This window comes from Vulpes vulpes, chromosome 3 (assembly GCF_048418805.1).
Source record: "Vulpes vulpes isolate BD-2025 chromosome 3, VulVul3, whole genome shotgun sequence".
Taxonomy (NCBI): domain Eukaryota; kingdom Metazoa; phylum Chordata; class Mammalia; order Carnivora; family Canidae; genus Vulpes; species Vulpes vulpes.
The window spans coordinates 48020408-48038056 of NC_132782.1; the positions used below are offsets into that span (position 1 = coordinate 48020408).

A 17649-nucleotide genomic window follows, 5' to 3' on the forward strand; every position below is an offset into this window, starting at 1 on the left:
GCTACATTAGAACCATAAATGGGTCTGTGAGATCTTTTTGGCGCTGAAAGAGATAATAAAAACCAGCGTATTAGTCCAATTCCCTCATTAAACAGGAAAACAAAACTCTTCTGAGTTAGAAACAAACAAGCAAAAAAAAAAAATCAAAATTTGCCAATATTCTGTGCCTTTGTGTGGCTGGGATATCCAGTTAGTTGGTGCAATTTTGTATTTCTATCAGGAAATATTTTAGTATATCTTGTAACCACAGTCTTGAAATTGCAGTGGCTTGTCTTCAGCTCAGGAAAACCCAGCCATTGCAGAAAATCTTTTTTGAAATGGCCAAGTGATTTGCTCTAAAAGCATGCGCGCCCCCCTGCCCCCAACAGTGAATCCCTGAATTTGTTCGATTCTTTCTTTTGTTAGGTTTCTTACAGGAAAGGTGAAGTTTGGAAGATGAACTGAAAAAGGAAGCCTCAGGAGCTTTCATCTGCAAGAGACCACTTCATCTGGTAATTGGGTATGGACTTGATGAGACCTTGAACTTACAGTCTGGAGGCAACTCCTTTCACACAGGCAGCCACTCTGTAGCTCACATTATTCAGGGGCACAGAAAATGTAAAATACTTGGAAAACTTAAGGAAGAAAAACACCTCTATAACATTAAGATCTTTTTTTTTTTTTTTTAACACCTCCTGCTCACACCATCCTGCCCTGCTTCCCCATTCAACATCTATCCAAAGGTGCTTCCAATGGCTCCACTCAGTCAGGTGAGAAATGCGGTAACATTCCTTTTGGAGTCTGTGAACTATGAAATTCCTATCAAGCTTTCGAAACCTTTTTAGCAATTAAGTGGTAGTATGCTTAAACTTGAACTAATTTAGTTGGGCTTTTTTTCACAGTGACGTTAATCATGAGGAAAGATTCCTGTTCTTTTAGCCTCTTCTCAGACAGACGCACAGGTCTCTGGGTACAATATATCTTCTTAGGTGGGATGGTTTCCATAGTTCACATCACCTTCCCGTCTGGCCAGTGGTTTGTCAAACCGGAGAACCAGTCATGTTACCTGGTCCTAGAGTGATGAGAAAGGAATGTAATCCTGTCCCCATCACATGTTGGGGTGCACATTCAGAAGCGATCTTATCTCACATGGCGAAGTTCAACCGGATGGATGGTTGGGGAGTCCTTGCAGATTTCATCAACCTTCCAAAATCACAAAGCCAAGCACTACATTTCTTGAATTTCACCCTGGGATTATTTACTTTCTGGGGGGAAAAGAATGCCACTCAGAAATAGCCATAGCAGGACCAAGGGAAGATTGTCCTGTCTTCTTGAAGAAGACCTGCCCCAGGGAATAATGAGCCACATTGGCTCTTGTTAATTGGTGAAATGGGTTTTATTTTGTTTTTTTTTTGTTTTTTTTTTGGTATGTATAGATATTGTCGCTCTCCCAGAATCATGTGTGTGATGATTAACATTTTGGATATGTTTTGTTAACTTATTCAAAGAAACTATAAATTACCATTAGTCTTCTGTAATAATTAGCTGGAGAATAAGATATATCTCAATGAATTAATCAAAGAAGTACGCTTTATTGTTTTGCGTGTGAAGAACAAATTTACTTTATAAGGAAGAACATATTTTTAATTGTCAGGGATCCTGTGGAATTCAAATCAGTGTCACTTTATGAGTTTGTTTTTTTTTTAAATTGTACTATATTTTAGGAAACACAAGGAGTTTTAACATTCAGGAATGTAAAATACTTTATTAAAGGACTTGAATTTTTAAATCTTTATTATTTTTTATAAGTTGTTTTCTGAAGAAAAGCATAATCTCAGAGGTGCTTTGGATGTAAGCTGGTTTCCTAACATTTTCAACCTTTTTCATACTATAGATGAAGGGAAGCAAAATAAATCTGCATTTGTATAGTACTAATGTGTCTTCTTTGTATTATTATTTACTTACAAATTATTTTTGAAAGCATCATATTTCTTAATCGCTGTTGTCTTGGCTGTTTGGGCATTAGTTGGTTTTGTAGCCAGTTCTCCAGTTCTTGGACTGGGGCAGTATAAAGCAGGGGGAGCTGGTTCACCCAGGAGTTTGCAGAGACTCAGAAGAACCTGCACGTCCCCTTAACTGTCCTCACTCTGGGAATGATGGCGCATGTGACTATACCCCTTCCGCCTTCTTATTGGAAGGTGTGTTTTTATTTAAAACCAGGTGGATTCATAGTAGGTCCTCACCTGGGCATCTCCTATGGGATTTTTCTGTGTGTCGGGGACTCATTTTGTAATTTTATTGAATTGTTTTAGGGAAAAATTTTCCTCCCCTTCTTTGTCATGTGGAAGCACATTTTCATTCCCATTTTCTTTCTTTTCTTTTCTTTTTTCTTTTTTCTTTTCTTTTCTTTTCTTTTCTTTCTTTTCTTTTCTTTTCTTTTCTTCCCTTTCTTTCTTTCTTTTTCTTTCTTTCTTTTTTTCTTTCTTTCTCTTTCTCTTTCTTTCTCTTTCTTTTTCTTTTTCTTTCTCTTTCTTTTCTTTTTTCTCTTCTTTTCTTTTCTCTTCTTTTCTTTTCTTTTCTTTTCTTTTCTTTTCTTTCTTTTCTTTCTTCTTCCTTTCTTTCTTTCGACACAGAGAGAGGCAGAGGGAGAAGCAGGTCCTCCATGGGGGGCCTGATGCAGGACTCAATCCCACGACCTCGGGATCACGACCTGAGGCAAAGGCAGATGCTCAACCACTGAGCCACTCAGGCGTCCCATTCCCATTTTCTGAAGAGGCCATTGTAGTTGTTGATTTTTAAAGGGGTTCTCATGAGGGTGGTGGTTTTCAGCTGTAGGCCCAGCCCCATTGCTCATTGCTGGAAGTTCATGGGGCAAAGCAGTATGCTGCTTGCCGAAGGGTGTGATCCCGACTGGATAACTGCAGAGATTGTGTCTTTTCCTGCCCACATCCTGTGGTTTGAATATTTTTGATAGCGGCTCTTGAACTGAGGTCCTGGGGTTGAATTCTGAGCTCAGAGTTCTGAGTTTTTTTCTGCTTCATTATGGGGACCTCCAGTTCTGCCCTGAAGCCCCCCAGGGGGGTTAGATTCAGTCTGTTCCAGTCAATGTAGATTCCTGGTTAGACAAGACATCCTGAAGTTAGTCAGCCATCTTTATTCTGTGGAAGTCCATTCTTGCTGTTGGCTGTAACCTCTGGCTTGAGTTTCATTTTTATTTTTTATTTTATTTTTAAAAAGATTTTATTTATTCATGAGAGACACACAGAGAGAGGCAGAGATATAGGCAGAGGGAGAAGCAGGTTTCCTGTGGGAAGCCTGATGTGGGACTCGATTCCAGGACCCTAGGATCAGGACCTGAGCCAAAGGCAGATGCTCAACCACTGAGCCCCCAAGGTGCCCTGAGTTTCATTTTTAGAAGAGGGTATGCTCTGTGCATTTACAGTAGTGTTTTATCTTCAAGCAAGTTGGGAAGTCTAAGAGATGGTTTTGTTACTTATAAAAACAACTGTAGGAGGAACTTGGATAGTTAAGTGAGTTTTTAATTTTTCCTTAGCTGTAAAAGCCATTTGTGAAATGTTATCTGTAACCTGCATGGGTAAAGTGTTCAGAAGTGAAGCTTCTCTTGTGGGGGGTTACTGAGGGCTATGGGGAGGGGGCGGTGTCAAGGAGCTTGGCTGGATCTGCAAACCATTCCTGTCAGGGCCAGTTTGGGAACCAGCCAATGAGATGATTGCCTGGTCCTCTTGAAACTACCATTGAGGGGTTTGTGTGTAAGATGTGTGCAAGGGGAAGTGGACCACTCTTTGGTTCACCAGTGTGATGATGCCAAACTTTAGGTATGTGGATTACGTAAATCAACATGCTTATGAATTTTGGATTTTTTTCCCCCAGTATAAGCATGTAAAATTGTTTTGAATCAAGCATGCATGTGCATTCTTTATAAGTTTAAGCTTTTTTTTGGTAATGGGGAATACTTTGATTTTTTTTTTAAGATTTTATTTATTATTTATTCATGAAAGAAAGAGAGAGAGAAAGAGAGAGAGACAGGCAGAGGGAGAAGCAGGCTCCATGCAGGGAGCCCGACATGGGACCCGATCCCTGGTCTCCAGGATCAGGCCCTGGGCCGAAGGCAGCGCTAAACCGCCGAGCCACCTGGGCTGCCCGAATACTTTGATTTTTGAAGACTAAAACTTTCTTCTTTATTCCTAGATTAGAAAAAGAAATGAGAGACATATGAGAGCCCATCAAGATTTGCCATCTCTCACTTTCCTCCACATTTAAGTGCCAGGGCCTGAGAACACATAGACATGAGTAACATGGCATTTCCTGTACTTGAGGTTTTCATGGTGTTTTGAGGGGAAGAGATGTATAAATAACCATGATGATGTTTATATGGTTGTGATGGAAATGTCCCTTGACTTACTGGGCCCTTATTACCAGAAGTGAAAGCCTGGAGTTGGCTTCATAGGCTGGAACAGGTGGCCAGGGGTCAAATCATGGTGCGTCACTTACTTGTCATGCTAGCTTACATGGCTTCTTACCTGAGTTTCCTTATCTATCAAAAGGGGAAGGTGATAGTTTCTCCCCTTAGAATTATTGGGAGGATTTTATGCCTTTGTGGTAAACACTTAGGAACATGACAAGCATTTAGTTAGCACCTATAAGCATTAGTTAATACTGCTTCTAAAAAAGGTCACATGAATATACTGTCTCTGATGTTAAGTTGATGTCATAAAATCACATCCACAGCTTTAAAAGATTTTATTTATTTTTTTAGAGAGAACAAGCGGGGGGTGGGACAGAGGGTGGGAGAGAGAGAATCCTAAGCAGACTCTGTGTGGAGCACAGAACCCGATGTGAGGTTCTATCTCATGACCCTGAGATCACGACCTGAGCCAGAATCAATAGTCAGACAATCGACTAAGCCACCCAGGTGCCCCTTCATTTCTTTTTTTTTTTTTTTTTAAGTAAGCTCTATGCCCAGTGTGGGGCTTGAACTCACCATCCTGAGATCAAGAGTCACATGCTCTCCCGACTGAGCCAGCCAGGTGCCCTTCACATTTATATTTTTAATATCATAATCAAAGATACATAAGTACAACTGTTTTTGACCTGTCCTCACCAAATACATTTCAACCAAAAAATTGATACAACTCAATTTTTGAAAACTGGCTTGTTTTTTTCTTACTTAAAATAGATTTCTCCATCAGCTCAGACTGTTACAACAAAATACTACAGACTGGGTGGCTTAAACAAACATTCATTCATTTATCAGGGTCCCGGAGGCTGGGAGGTGCCAGCAGATTTGGTGTCTGGTGAGGGCTCTCATCCTGGTTTGTAGTCAGCTACCTGTCCCTGTGTCTGCCCCAAGGGGTTGGGGTTTTCTCCCAATCTTTTCTTACAAGGGCATTAATTCTATCATCAGGGCAACATGCTTATGACCTAACTCACCTCCTAATGCCTCACCTCTAAGTATCATTGCTTTGGGGATCAGGGCTTCAATATAGGAGTTTTAAGGGGGCACAAACATTCAGTTTGTGGCAGTATTGTAAGGCACTTTGCCTTAAACTAGGAAGCCAGATCATGCTACCTAGAACCAGGTGTTTAGTCTTGAAACAAGGATAGTACCTGAATGGTTGGGGGTGATGCGGCCAAGGGGACTCACCAGTCTCTGTTGATGCTGGCCCCAGACAAAGCTAGTTTTTCTTCTTTCTGTTCCCATGTTTCCTTTCCTCATTAGGATGTCTGAGGGACTTTTGCATCTGTTGAGTTGACCAATTCCTACCTGTGAATGTCTGGCCAGACCGCTCCCCAGAACTGTTTGCTTTTCCTAAAGCTCTGGGTCCTTGATGGGGCAGCTGTCAGCTGTTTATTTTCATGTTAATTTTCTGATTCAGTCATTCTCAGGTGAGAGAAACACTTTCACTGCTTATTTCCTTTTATTTTTTTTTTATTTTTTTTTAATTTTTTTTATTTTTTTTGCTTATTTCCTTTTAAAAGTGATTTGTTAATCAGGAACGCCTGAGTGGCTCAGCGGTTGAGCGTCTGCCTTTGGCTCAGGGCGTGATTCTGGGATCCTAGATGAGTCCTGCAGGCATCAGGCTCCCTTTGGGGAGCCTGCTTCTCCCTCTGCCTATGTTTCTGCTTCTCTCTCTATCTCCCATGAATAAATAAATAAATCTTTAAAAAAATAAAAATAAAAACATGAATTGTTAATCAAACGAATCTCTAACAGGCTGGGACTGGGGAATACTTTTAGTAGGGGAGGACCTCGGTCTTATTAAGTTACTTTGCTCCCCATCCTTTGTTCAAGAAGGCAGGCGCTTGCACCAGATGCCTGGTGCACACCTGTGACGTGCTGAGGGCTGTGCAGGGCCAGGGCATCATTGAGATCTTTAAACAATCTTAACACTTTAAAAAAATTGACGTTGAACATTGATTAGATGCCAGCCCTGTACTGTGTCATTGAATCCTCACAATAGCACTGAGATAGGGGCTACAGTTTTCTGATTTTCACAGATAAGAAAGTTGTAGGAAAGGAGGGTTTAACCAATTTGGCTCAGTCACCAAGCCCAAAGACTAATAATAATTTTCCGATACTGTTCACATTTATGCTGTACGTATTATGTGTCAGGTGCTGTGCTGGTCCTCTGCACAAGCTGTTGCATTAAAGCCTCACTCTGATCCTTTGAGGTAGTTCAAGCATCGTCTTATTAGAAGCATCACTTATTAGAAGAGTTAGAAGAGGAGAGGTTAAAACAACTTGGTCATGTTATTAAACTTGTAAATTATAGGCCCAGGATCAAAAGACAAAAGAGAAAAACCACCCGTGTAATAATGGAATTAGTTGTGAAGAGGTTTCTTGGGCCAGTCATGTTTTTGAAGCATAGGTCATGGTAATTTCTAGAACCAAAGTAACATCTGTGTTCCTCTCTACAAACCCTGTCCATAGATGATCTGCTTGTCTCTCCTTGTTTCTGGGCACAGACAACTGGCCAGACAACACATGAGTCATCATACCAAGTGCAGGGGGGCAGCAACTCTATGGCCCCAGCCCCATCAAGCCATTGAGCTTTCTCATAATCAAAGCTGCTGGGATGCCTGGATGGTTCAAGGGGACGCCTGGGTGGCTCAGCAGTTGAGCATCTGCCTTTGGCTCAGGGTGTGATCCCAGGATCTGGGATTGAGTCCCACATTGGGCTCCCTGTGAGGAGCCTGCTTCTCCCTCTGCCTATGTCTCTGCCTCTCTCTCTCTCTGTGTCTCATGAATAAAAAAAAAATCTTAAAAAAAAAAAAAAGAACCAAAGCTGATGAAAGGCCAAACCCAACACTCAACGGCGAGAAACTCCTGTTTGTGTATCACTTGCAGATCATTCAAGTTTGTGGAGGAATCGCTCAAGGAAAAGGGGATATGTATTGGGATCTAGTTTCTGATGATTTCTATCGAACTGGGTATCAAGTGGTGAGAATCTGAACAGAGGAGTCCGTCGCCCACACAGATGAGGGGACCTGGGGTGGCCATACACCCCAGGGATTCCAGCCAGGCTGTGGTGGGGAGGGGTCACATGAGGAAGGGGGCAGGACACCCTAAGTAGTTTCTCTCTTATGGCCTTTTCAGATGGAGGAATATGATTATCAGAGCACTAAAATTACATGGTAAACTGCCAGGTGAATCTTTTAAAATTCATGTGGTTTAGAGAATTAAAAAGATGGAATTTAATATCGGGTCATTAAAAGCACATCTCTTAAGTCAAAGAGAGGCAATTATCCATGTGGTTCAGACAGAAGTTCTGTATAATTTAAAACAAATGGAGTTTTTCTCATTGTAATTTGGAAACAGTTTCCCCTGAGGGCCCAAAGGGTCACAAAAATTAGAATAATTTAACTAGAAGGCCTTTTAATGATGTTTTCCCCAGTCAGAGGATATTATTATGTATTTGTCTAATGCACAGTATGTTACGGAGCTGTGGTTAATGGGGGAAAACATTTTTAGGTATTTCACTCTGGGATGCAGATGTTGAACAAAACATCCTCTCATAACCATAACTCACTCGATGGCCTTAGTATTAAAGCATATCTAGTCTGACGAGTCTCCTTTCAAAATAAGAGATTAGAAGAAATAGGACGTGGGTAAGAACATTGGGGCATCCTTTCCCCGGGGAAATTTGTTCACATTGGAGTTTTCAGTTTTCCCACAATGTATTTCTTTTTTTTTTTTTTTTTTTTTTTTCTTTTTTTTTTTCCCCACAATGTATTTCAACTACATTAGAAAAAAGTATAAGACTTATTCTACTCAATCATTTTATTTTTAGAACATAAGATATCCCAAATCCACTTGATAATAAATACTTTAATAAATATAACATAAATAAATATAAATTAATTCACATGCTTTCATGAACACAAAATTATATAAATAAGTATTTTTAAATAAATTATGCTTGAGTGTTTGTTTCTACAAACAGTTTGGTACAGAAATAGCTTATAAAGTCTTGCTCTTCTATTAAAGGGAAAATAAAAACATGTTCGGTGAGGACATTTTTCCTCTTTAGCAATTTGCTCACGAACACTTAACTTATCCATAGTAAATGTGAAATATACTTGGTCAAAGGCATCGTGTGGATATAACAGTCACATCTTTCAAAATTTGAGTGGCAACTAATGTAAACAAGCATGAGAATTATCGTACTAGCTTAAGTAGGACCAGGTCAAGCCACCCCCTCCCTGGTTCTTAACCCCTATCTTATGAAAAATTCTTTTGGTTCACATTTTTATAAGAATGACTTTAAAGTTGAGAGAGACTTTTTAGGAAGAATTCAGATAGCTCATCATTCTATCAATGGTCACCGCACGAATTCTGAAAGCATGAAGAAGTATGCAGAGCTTGATTTTAGTTTTATAAAAATCCGGCTCTTCAAGGGAGGATTTCTGTGGCACAGTCACACTGTTGAAATTCAGGGCCTATGAGGATAAATATTAAGGATGACATATATGGTATTCCAAAATTAAAACATTTATCTGTAAAAATGGGTGAAGCCAATACATGCCTCAGAGCCTGCAACCCACTCCCTCATTACATCTCCTAAACCCGACCCAAATCCACTCCCAGCCAGATGGCCAGGCAGGACCTGAGAGAAGAAATACTCATTATCCAAGCACATGTATCTTCAGTGAGCTCTGAAAAGACCCTTAAAGCTATTTAGAAAATCATCAGTGGGAGTTGCATTTTAGAAAGGAACAATTCTGTTAAGATGACATCTGCTGCAATATCTAATTAATTTTTATATGTCATACTAAGAAGCTAAGTCCTTTTTAGAATAGAGAGGTGATGGATTGCTACTGATCAGAACTCCTTGAGTAACAGACCTGTTTGCCCCAGACACTCATGTGTGCCAGGTAACAAACCTGGCAATGCATTTCTCACTTTTAACCTTTTAATTTGATAACACGATGCAAGATCTTACATTTGCACAATGATCAATACTTCTACTTGTTCCTTGCAAAAAGGCTAAGAAAAAGGTAGGGTAGGTAAGGTCATGCCAGTTTTACAAAGGAAAATACAAGTCCCAGAGGAGGTGAATGGTTTGGGCATGGTTTTCTGATTCCTGGTAGAATGGATTCCAAAGCTCAAATCACCCAACTCTTGGGCCTGAAAATGAAATAACTCTCTAGATGGGAACATTCTTTGATATTTATATGAAGTTCGTTGCCTTTCAAATGGTAATTTGAAAGAAAGAAAGGGGAATACTTCTTTTTCAAACAGTGATTCCTGATACCACACTTATTTTTATCCCATGCCCTGGTCACCACAGAATGTACCCTGCCTGCCCTTTCTCAAGTGGATATTTCTATGTTTTGTATTAGCATCACATGCTGAAAATTACAGCATCAGAAAATTACAAAGCATATTCTTGTCTATGGGTGACACTGTGGATGTCCTAGGTGATATGATAGGTCACTCTTATTTCATACACATTTTAGTTCAAAATGGGTCATACCCAGGCATCAGCCCCACTTGTTTTCTCTGACAATATTTGCAGATATGCATGCTGGTCCCTCACTGCACATCCTGGAGCCTTTGGAAGTGAGTGAGAAGATAAGTAGTGAAATCCCTTGGATGGGGGTTTAAATCCCAGCTCAGCCACTTACAAGCCACGTGGATAAGGGGCTAAGTCTAACCTTTGGATATACCCCATGTGGTTGTCGTGGGACCATAAAAGAAAAGGTATGAAAACATCTGCAGAGAGCCTGGTCTGTGCCACATGATCAACAAGTGGGAGTCTGCTTTTCTTACCGTGACCTGCTCACAAATGCCCATTGTCAAGAGGCTCTGCAGGAGATCTAGGAAGGGGATTGCAGGCCTCTCCCAATCTAGGAAGGGGTGATTTTATAGCATCATGGACCCTGTCTCAGCATGAAGAAGGCGCTCTTACTGGTAGTACAAAGATGTTACCTGTAACAGCTCATCGATAGCTGTCAGCATGTTTTGATCCAGAAAGATCTGCCTCTTGGGATCCATTAAAAGCTTTGCGTTCATGGCCTTGAATTCCATCTGGTACATCTTCAAGTCCTCATAGATGCTGCTAAGGCACAGGACCTAAGTGATATGACAAAAGAGGGAAGAAACAATTGAGATGGCTTAAAATGTTTCCCCCGCATTGCATTTGAGGAAAGAAAGAGTTTTGTGTCTTACCGTCATAAAAGAGGCCTTTCCAGAGGCCAGGCAACTCCCGTTCTAGAAGAAAAAATAATGAGACATCAATGATATGAATTCATCATATGGGCTGAAACTTTTAATTTTCTGACTTACAGTTATCAAAGAGACCTCTCTGGAAGCCAGGCAACTCTCATTCTAGAGACAAAAAAAAAAAAAAAAAAATCACATCAACGGTATCAATTCTTAACATACACTTTTCCTGACTTTTCCCAAACGTATCTTTTTTTAAAATTATGGTTAAAAAAAAAGCACATACCATAAAATTTACCATTTTAACTACTCTTAAGTATACAGTTAATAGTATTAAGCACATCCACATTGTTGTAAAAGACATTTTTTTTTTTCTTTTTTTTTTATTTATGATAGTCACAGAGAGAGAGAGAGAGAGGCAGAGACACAGGCAGAGGGAGGAGCGGGCTCCATGCACCAGGAGCCCAACGTGGGACTCGAACCCGGGTCTCCAGGATTGTGCCCTGGGCCAAAGGCAGGCGCCAAACCGCTGTGCCACCCATATCCCCACATATTTGTTTTATATATATATTTTCAAATCTAACTTCTGAAGTGGGAACCTGTTAAAATCTCATGATGATGGAGACCAGAAACATGTACAGTTTTGGAAGAAGATGAGGTTTGGTGCATAGCTCTTAATTGTATTACATGCTCTGGGAAGAAAATCATCTATACCATGGTTAATTCCAGTGGTAAGCAGGCCTCCACTGTGCTGGTTTTATCCTTTGTGATATCTTCATGATCAATCTCTTCGGAAGTGCAGGAATATAATTCTAGAGTTTGTCTGGCCTGTAAAAAACATAAAGAATAACTCAGTTTATAATATTAATAAGGCACCTGGCTTCAGATGAGGCTGGCACTGCAGGGTGCCAGCAAAGAGAGAGCTGGCTGCCCCTGACATCTATCTCTTTGACCTGTAGGAAATTTGAGATCTTCATAAGACAAAAGGAAACAGGTTATTTACATTCTTTCTCTCTCCCTCCTTTCCCTTTGCTTAGAACATGTTTCTCTGGATGATATGTTTTTCCATTATGTAAACACTATAAATCATTTCAACAGGCTATGCTAATCAGCATCTATGCCACACTGTGACACTTGCTTCTGGTGAAAACAGTTTTTTCATTTTGCCAAAGCACCAGTGTTTTATGAATATCCTTTTAAAGTATAACTTCTAAAGGCAGAACTGTTAAGGTCACAACTTGATGCATATAACAAACATGTAGCCCTAAAGATGAGTGGAGATTTAGTTCGCAGTATACGTACACACACAGCCACACACAAAGGTATCATCTTCTAAACATGCTGGAAAGCATCGTTGAACATATTTAGGAAATTTCTCTAAAAAGTCAGTAAATTTGACTGAAGATTGAAATCACTTCATGCCATTCATTCATCAAGCCTAAGGTGTGTGAGTAGTTGTTCCTCTTATGATATGTGGCTTCGCTTTCCCTGGTTTCAGTTATGTGACAGCAACTGTGCTCTGGAAGGAGATGATCCTCCTTCCAATGCGTAGTCAAATGGTTACTGGTAGCCTAATGCTATACGTCACAATGCCTGGGTCATTCACTTCATTTCATCACATGGGTATTTTATCATTTCACATCACATAAATAAAGAAGGGTGAATACAGTAAGATATTTAGAGAGCACATTCACATAACATATTGTTAAAACACAATATAGGCTTCAGTACTGGCTGCAGCTTCAGAAGTCCACTGGGGGTCTCAGAAAGTATCCCCCTTGGATAAGGGGGGACTTACTGTACTAAGGAAGAGGACCATTATCTCCTGCTCCCTTCCCAGATTCCAGGAAAGAGACAGGAAAGTGCCTAAACGACTAGGAGTCATGTCAGCGGGTGAGAAGTACTGAGAGGGGTATGACGGCTCACCAGAGATGGGACATCTGCATTAAGAGGAGGAGAAGCTCGATAGGCAGAGGAGAGAGAAATTCAGGCAGAGGGAACACATGACCCATAATGAAGGCTTGAGATGCAGAACATGTTTGGAAACAAGTAGTAAAACCTCTGTCTGTGGTAGGCAGCATAATGCCCCATGCCTCCACCCTGCCATCCACTTCCTGATCCCTGGAATGTGAGAATGTGTTCCCCCGCCAAGGGGAATTAGGGTTGCTGATGAAATGAAGGTCATTAATCAGCTGACCTTAAATAGGGAGGTTATCTTGGATTATCTGGGTGGGTCCAATATAATTGCTGAGTCATTATAAATGGAAGGAGGCAGGAGAGTCAATGTCAGAGCAATGCAGCATGAAGAAGACTGAGTTGACCATTACTGGCTTTGAAGATGGAAGGGGGCCATACACCAAGGAATGTGGGCTGCCCCCAGAAGCTGGAAGAGGCAAGAAAATGGATTCTCCCCTAGAGTCCCCAAAAAGGGACACAACTCTGTTCACACCTGGATTCTAGCCTATTTCAGATTTCTGAACTCCAGAGCTGTAAGATAATAAATTGTTGTTTAAAGCCACTTTCATTGTGGTAATTTGTTACAGCAGCAGCAACAGGAATAATGTATAAGAGAAACTATACACTCTTCCTGGAGGTGTTCACACACACGTGGGCAGCCACTATACTGAGCAGGTGGTATGGAGTTAAATTTGGAAATACGGGCCCTCCATTGTAGTTCTTCTGATCTTTTCTAGAGAAGCCAGAAATTTGGATTCTTATATGAAAGGTCTACTTTTTCAATGGCATCAAACCCAAAATCAAAATAAAAGAAAATAGATAGGCCAAACTACAAATCTGTGGGTTGTGAATTGCATGCATTTGCCACCTCTTTTTTCAGATCATTTGTTCTAGCAAATTTGACAAAGGAATGATAGAAAAAAATATCAAATTGCATGCTGTAATCTTTTGACTTTTAGTGTTGTACTTGAGGACCAGAGTTAGCTTCATCACATAAAGCCTCTATTTTTATATTATTTTTAAAAATATGTTATTTATTTATTCTTGAGAGACACAGAGAGAGACAGAGACACAGGCAGGAGGTGAAGCAGGCTCCCTGCGGGGAGCCTGATGTGGGACTCCATCCCAGGACTCTGGGATAAATTATGCCCTGAGCCAAAGGCAGGTGCTCTACCAGTGAGCCACCCAGGTGCCCCTAAAGCCTCTATTTAAATTGCAGCTCCTAAATTTTATCCATTTTGAAACCTTCTTCAGAAGTCAAAGGACTTTGCAGTTTTCACTTGGTGAGCTGCCTTTTTAATTAAGATTGACTAAACTATGAGGAGCAATTGGCAGCACATTGTGCAAGATTAGAAGGTGAAAAGAATTTTTTAAGAAGGCCTTGTGGTATTGAGCTTATTTTAAGATACCCATAAAACAACAAGCTAGAAAATATTCAGGAAAGATTCACTAGAGAACAGGAAGGCAAAAGACAGCTTTTAAAACATCAGTCTTTGGCTGTTCCAGAGAGCTATAGGTACAGAAGCACTTTTAAAAGGAAAAAAGAAAAAGAATTTTTTTGCATTAAAATATGAAACCTAAAAAAATGAATGAAACTGTAAATAATATTAGACAACAATCTCCCTAGAAAATGAAGGCTTGAGACACACTGTCACAGGCCCCCTGAAATGTGTTGCTCAAAGAATTGCATCAGCACATCAGAAACTGATGAGCAGTGTGAGGGGCGAGACTAATTCATCGTTGTAGCCCCTAGAGCACAGAGGCAGCACCTAATAACGGTTTCCTGGATTGATAAGTGTGTCAGAGAAACAGTGTAGGCCTGACACAATTCCATCTCTGTTGGCAGGCTACAGGGAACACTGTAAACATCCACTTTCCTCTGTGTAGACATAGCCACAATGAATGCCATTATAATTTATTACCACTCTTGGTTTCTCTGGAGACACAATTTCATTGAGACTTGTTGGCTAATAGTTGGGCCCACTGTAAAGTTCCCTCTCCCCCTCTTGACAGCTCCTGATTAACGCCCTAAGTTTCTCTGCAATTCTTTCAGGTGAGGGAGGGTTCAGACAAACTCCTTCCCTAGATAGGCTGCAAAATGGGAACAAGAATATTGAAAGACTCACCTTCTGAAGCGCGTCGCTGACGGCTCTCAGCAGGTTTTGGGAGTGGTTGAGGCACTGGAATATTCCTGGGCTTGGTGAGGCTGTGGGGAGGCTCCTGGCCCAAGTAAGGAGGTGCAGGTGGCTTAGGAGGACCAGGATGGTCACAAGGAGGAGGCCTGGAAAGGAAGCAAGGAGCAGGCTGAGCTTGTCAGCTTGGTTTGGCCTGCCTCTACCTTCCATCCATTCTGGTCATGTCCACCCGTCCACATCTTAACCGACAGCAAGCTCCCTCCGCCGTTTCCCATCTTCCTTCAACACCTGAGAAATGAATCAGGTTCTTGGAAGGCGGGGCTTTACCGTAGGGCCAGACGCCGGCTCCCTGAGAGGGCCCCCTAACGAGCTCAGACAAGGGTGCTGGATTCAGAGCTCACCCCGAAAAAGCCACTAATTCACCAGCAGGGAAACTGAGGCCAGGAAGTGAAGGGACTAGCCCAGGCTCGTGGCCCCGTGGTTTGGAAACAGTGGGGACGACAAAGCCTCCCTCTGAGGCTGGCTGGGATGTGCCCTCTTTTAGCCGTGGGACTGAGGGACCCAGAGAGAGAAAGGCAGCCCGTGGGGCCTCAGTTTCAAATCTGCGAAGTGGGCATGAGGAGAGCCCGCGAGGCGGTCGGTCTCCCGACGAGGAGGCGATGTCCTACGGAGCAGTCGTCCTGTCTTTCCCCTCCGCACGAGGCGGCGGACTGTGCTCCTGCCCCCGCGAGCGCCCCCGAGCCCCCGCGTCCTCCCCCGGCACCGCCGAGCCCCCGCGTCCTGCCCCGGCACCGCCGAGCCCCCGCGTCCTGCCCCGAGCGCCCCCGAGCCCCCGCGTCCTCCCCCGGCACCGCCGAGCCCCCGCGTCCTGCCCCGGCACCGCCGAGCCCCCGCGTCCTGCCCCGAGCGCCCCCGAGCCTCCGCGTCCTCCCCCGGCACCGCCGAGCCTCCGCGTCCTGCCCCGAGCGCCCCCGAGCCTCCGCGTCCTCCCCCGGCACCGCCGAGCCTCCGCGTCCTGCCCCGAGCGCCCCCGAGCCTCCGCGTCCTCCCCCGGCACCGCCGAGCCTCCGCGTCCTGCCCCGAGCGCCCCCGAGCCTCCGCGTCCTGCCCCGGCACCGCCGAGCCTCCGCGTCCTGCCCCGAGCGCCCCCGAGCCCCCGCGTCCTCCCCCGGCACCGCCGAGCCTCCGCGTCCTCCCCGAGCGCCCCCGAGCCCCCGCGTCCTCCCCCGGCACCGCCGAGCCTCCGCGTCCTGCCCCGAGCGCCCCCGAGCCTCCGCGTCCTGCCCCGGGCGAGCGCCGACGAGCCCCCGCGTCCTGCCCCGAGCGCCGCCGAGCCCCCGCGTCCTCCCCCGAGCGCCGCCGAGCCCCCGCGTCCTCCCCCGAGCGCCCCCGAGCCCCCGCGTCCTCCCCGAGCGCCCCCGAGCCCCCGCGCCCTCCCCCGGCACCGCCGAGCCTCCGCGTCCTGCCCCGGGCGAGCGCCGCCGAGCCTCCGCGTCCTCCCCGAGCGCCCCCGAGCCCCCGCGCCCTCCCCCGGCACCGCCGAGCCTCCGCGTCCTGCCCCGGGCGAGCGCCGCCGAGCCTCCGCGTCCTCCCCGAGCGCCGCCGAGCCTCCGCATCCTACCCCGGGCGCCCCCGAGTCCCCGCGCCCTCCCCCGGCACCGCCGAGCCTCCGCGTCCTCCCCGGGCGCCCCCGAGTCCCCGCGCCCTCCCCCGGCGCCGCCGAGCCCCCGCGGACCCTACTCACCGCGCGGCGGGCACATGCTGGGCGGGCGCTGCGTGGACCCCGGGCGGGCGCTGGACGCGGACTGCGGACGCAGCAGGGGAGGGCGGCGGTGGGAGGCCGACCCGGGGGTCACATTTTTATAATTGGCCCGAGGCGCGCCAGGACTTTCCCGGGACTCGGGGTCCAGCCTGCTTTCTCTCTCTGTCTCTCTCTACATCAGCTTCTCGGTGACACGTGGAGCTGGGCCCGCGGGGTTTGCGGCGCTTTCGGATTAACTCCGCGGGCGCTCGGCCGCAGTCGTTCCGGGGACGGCCCCGCCGCCTCCAGCTGGCCCGAAGCGAAAGCGAAATTCGCGCAGAGTTGGTGGCGCAGGGTCCCCCGGGCACGCCCGACACCTTGCGGGCCACCCTGGGTCCCCGGGCCTCAGACGCCCCCTTCCGACGGAGCGCGGAGTGGGCCAGGATGGGCCGCGATCCTGACTCCCACGGGGTCCTGAAAGGGCAAGGGCAGCTCGTGCGTTCATTCAGCAGCCACCCGCTCATCATTGCTTCATTCCCATGGTCCACGGTGTGCCAGGCGGTGTGCCAGGCGGGCATTGCGCTAGGCGAGGGACACCCAGTGGTGAACAGGTCCCGGTGGGGGCACTCCCACACTAAATCTGACTCCATGTATTTTATTCGATCTTAAATACGAAAAGGGGTGAAACCAGACTGGCTATGCAATGACTACTGTCATAGAGCATCCAGTTCCGTACAGCGTCCAGAGGGGACGTTATCATTTACCGGGATGGATGCACGGGTCTTGGGAGAAGCCCAGAGAGAGGGCACCTCAGCAGGACAAGGGGGTGAGGCTCCCGGGACCATGGCTCCCCAGCATGCTCCTAGGGGCACGAGACTGTTCCCAATAAATGGGATGCAGGTTCTGAGGTGATGCAACAAGAATCAGAAGCAGGGGCAGGGAGGGTAGAGGGAGGTGGAGATCTGGGGGTCCTGCCATCAGGGTGTGAGGTTGGAGAGAGCAGTGAGGCTGTGCTATGAGGGTAGTAGATGCCACACTAAGGAGCATCTGTTTTGAGTGTAGTGGGGAGCCTTCTAAGGTTTCAGGCAGGAGACATGGTTAGATAGGCATGATGGGAAGATTCCCTTCAGCAGTAGGATGGAGGTAGATCC

The 17649-nt window shown here is 45.3% G+C and overlaps 2 protein-coding genes across 3 annotated transcripts in view; one reads left to right on the top strand and one right to left on the bottom strand.

Annotated features, from left to right (window-relative positions):
* The window catches only part of LOC112933329 (uncharacterized), a 34018-nt gene extending 32108 nt beyond the window's left edge, over positions 1-1910 (top strand). The window contains exon 19 of the mRNA XM_072751266.1: positions 406-1910. Coding sequence (XP_072607367.1) covers positions 406-425 — 20 coding nt within the window. The 3' untranslated portion in view covers positions 426-1910. The remainder of the gene's footprint in view (positions 1-405) is intronic.
* A 6356-nt stretch (positions 1911-8266) lies between these two features.
* On the bottom strand, positions 8267-16829 carry IL12A (interleukin 12A). Of its 2 annotated transcripts, XM_026016468.2 has the most exons (7): positions 16502-16829; positions 14749-14903; positions 11381-11494; positions 10790-10831; positions 10673-10714; positions 10433-10576; positions 8267-8940 (listed from the first exon to the last, which is right to left on the bottom strand). In XM_026016468.2, exons 1-7 carry the CDS (start codon positions 16515-16517, stop codon positions 8785-8787), a joined length of 669 nt encoding a protein of 222 aa, XP_025872253.1. In that variant the 5' UTR covers positions 16518-16829; the 3' UTR covers positions 8267-8784. The 2 variants fall into 2 exon arrangements, with proteins under 2 accessions (XP_025872253.1, XP_025872252.1); XM_026016467.2 differs by lacking the exon at positions 16502-16829 and having other exon boundaries at positions 14749-15392.
* Positions 16830-17649: the final 820 nt, after the last annotated feature.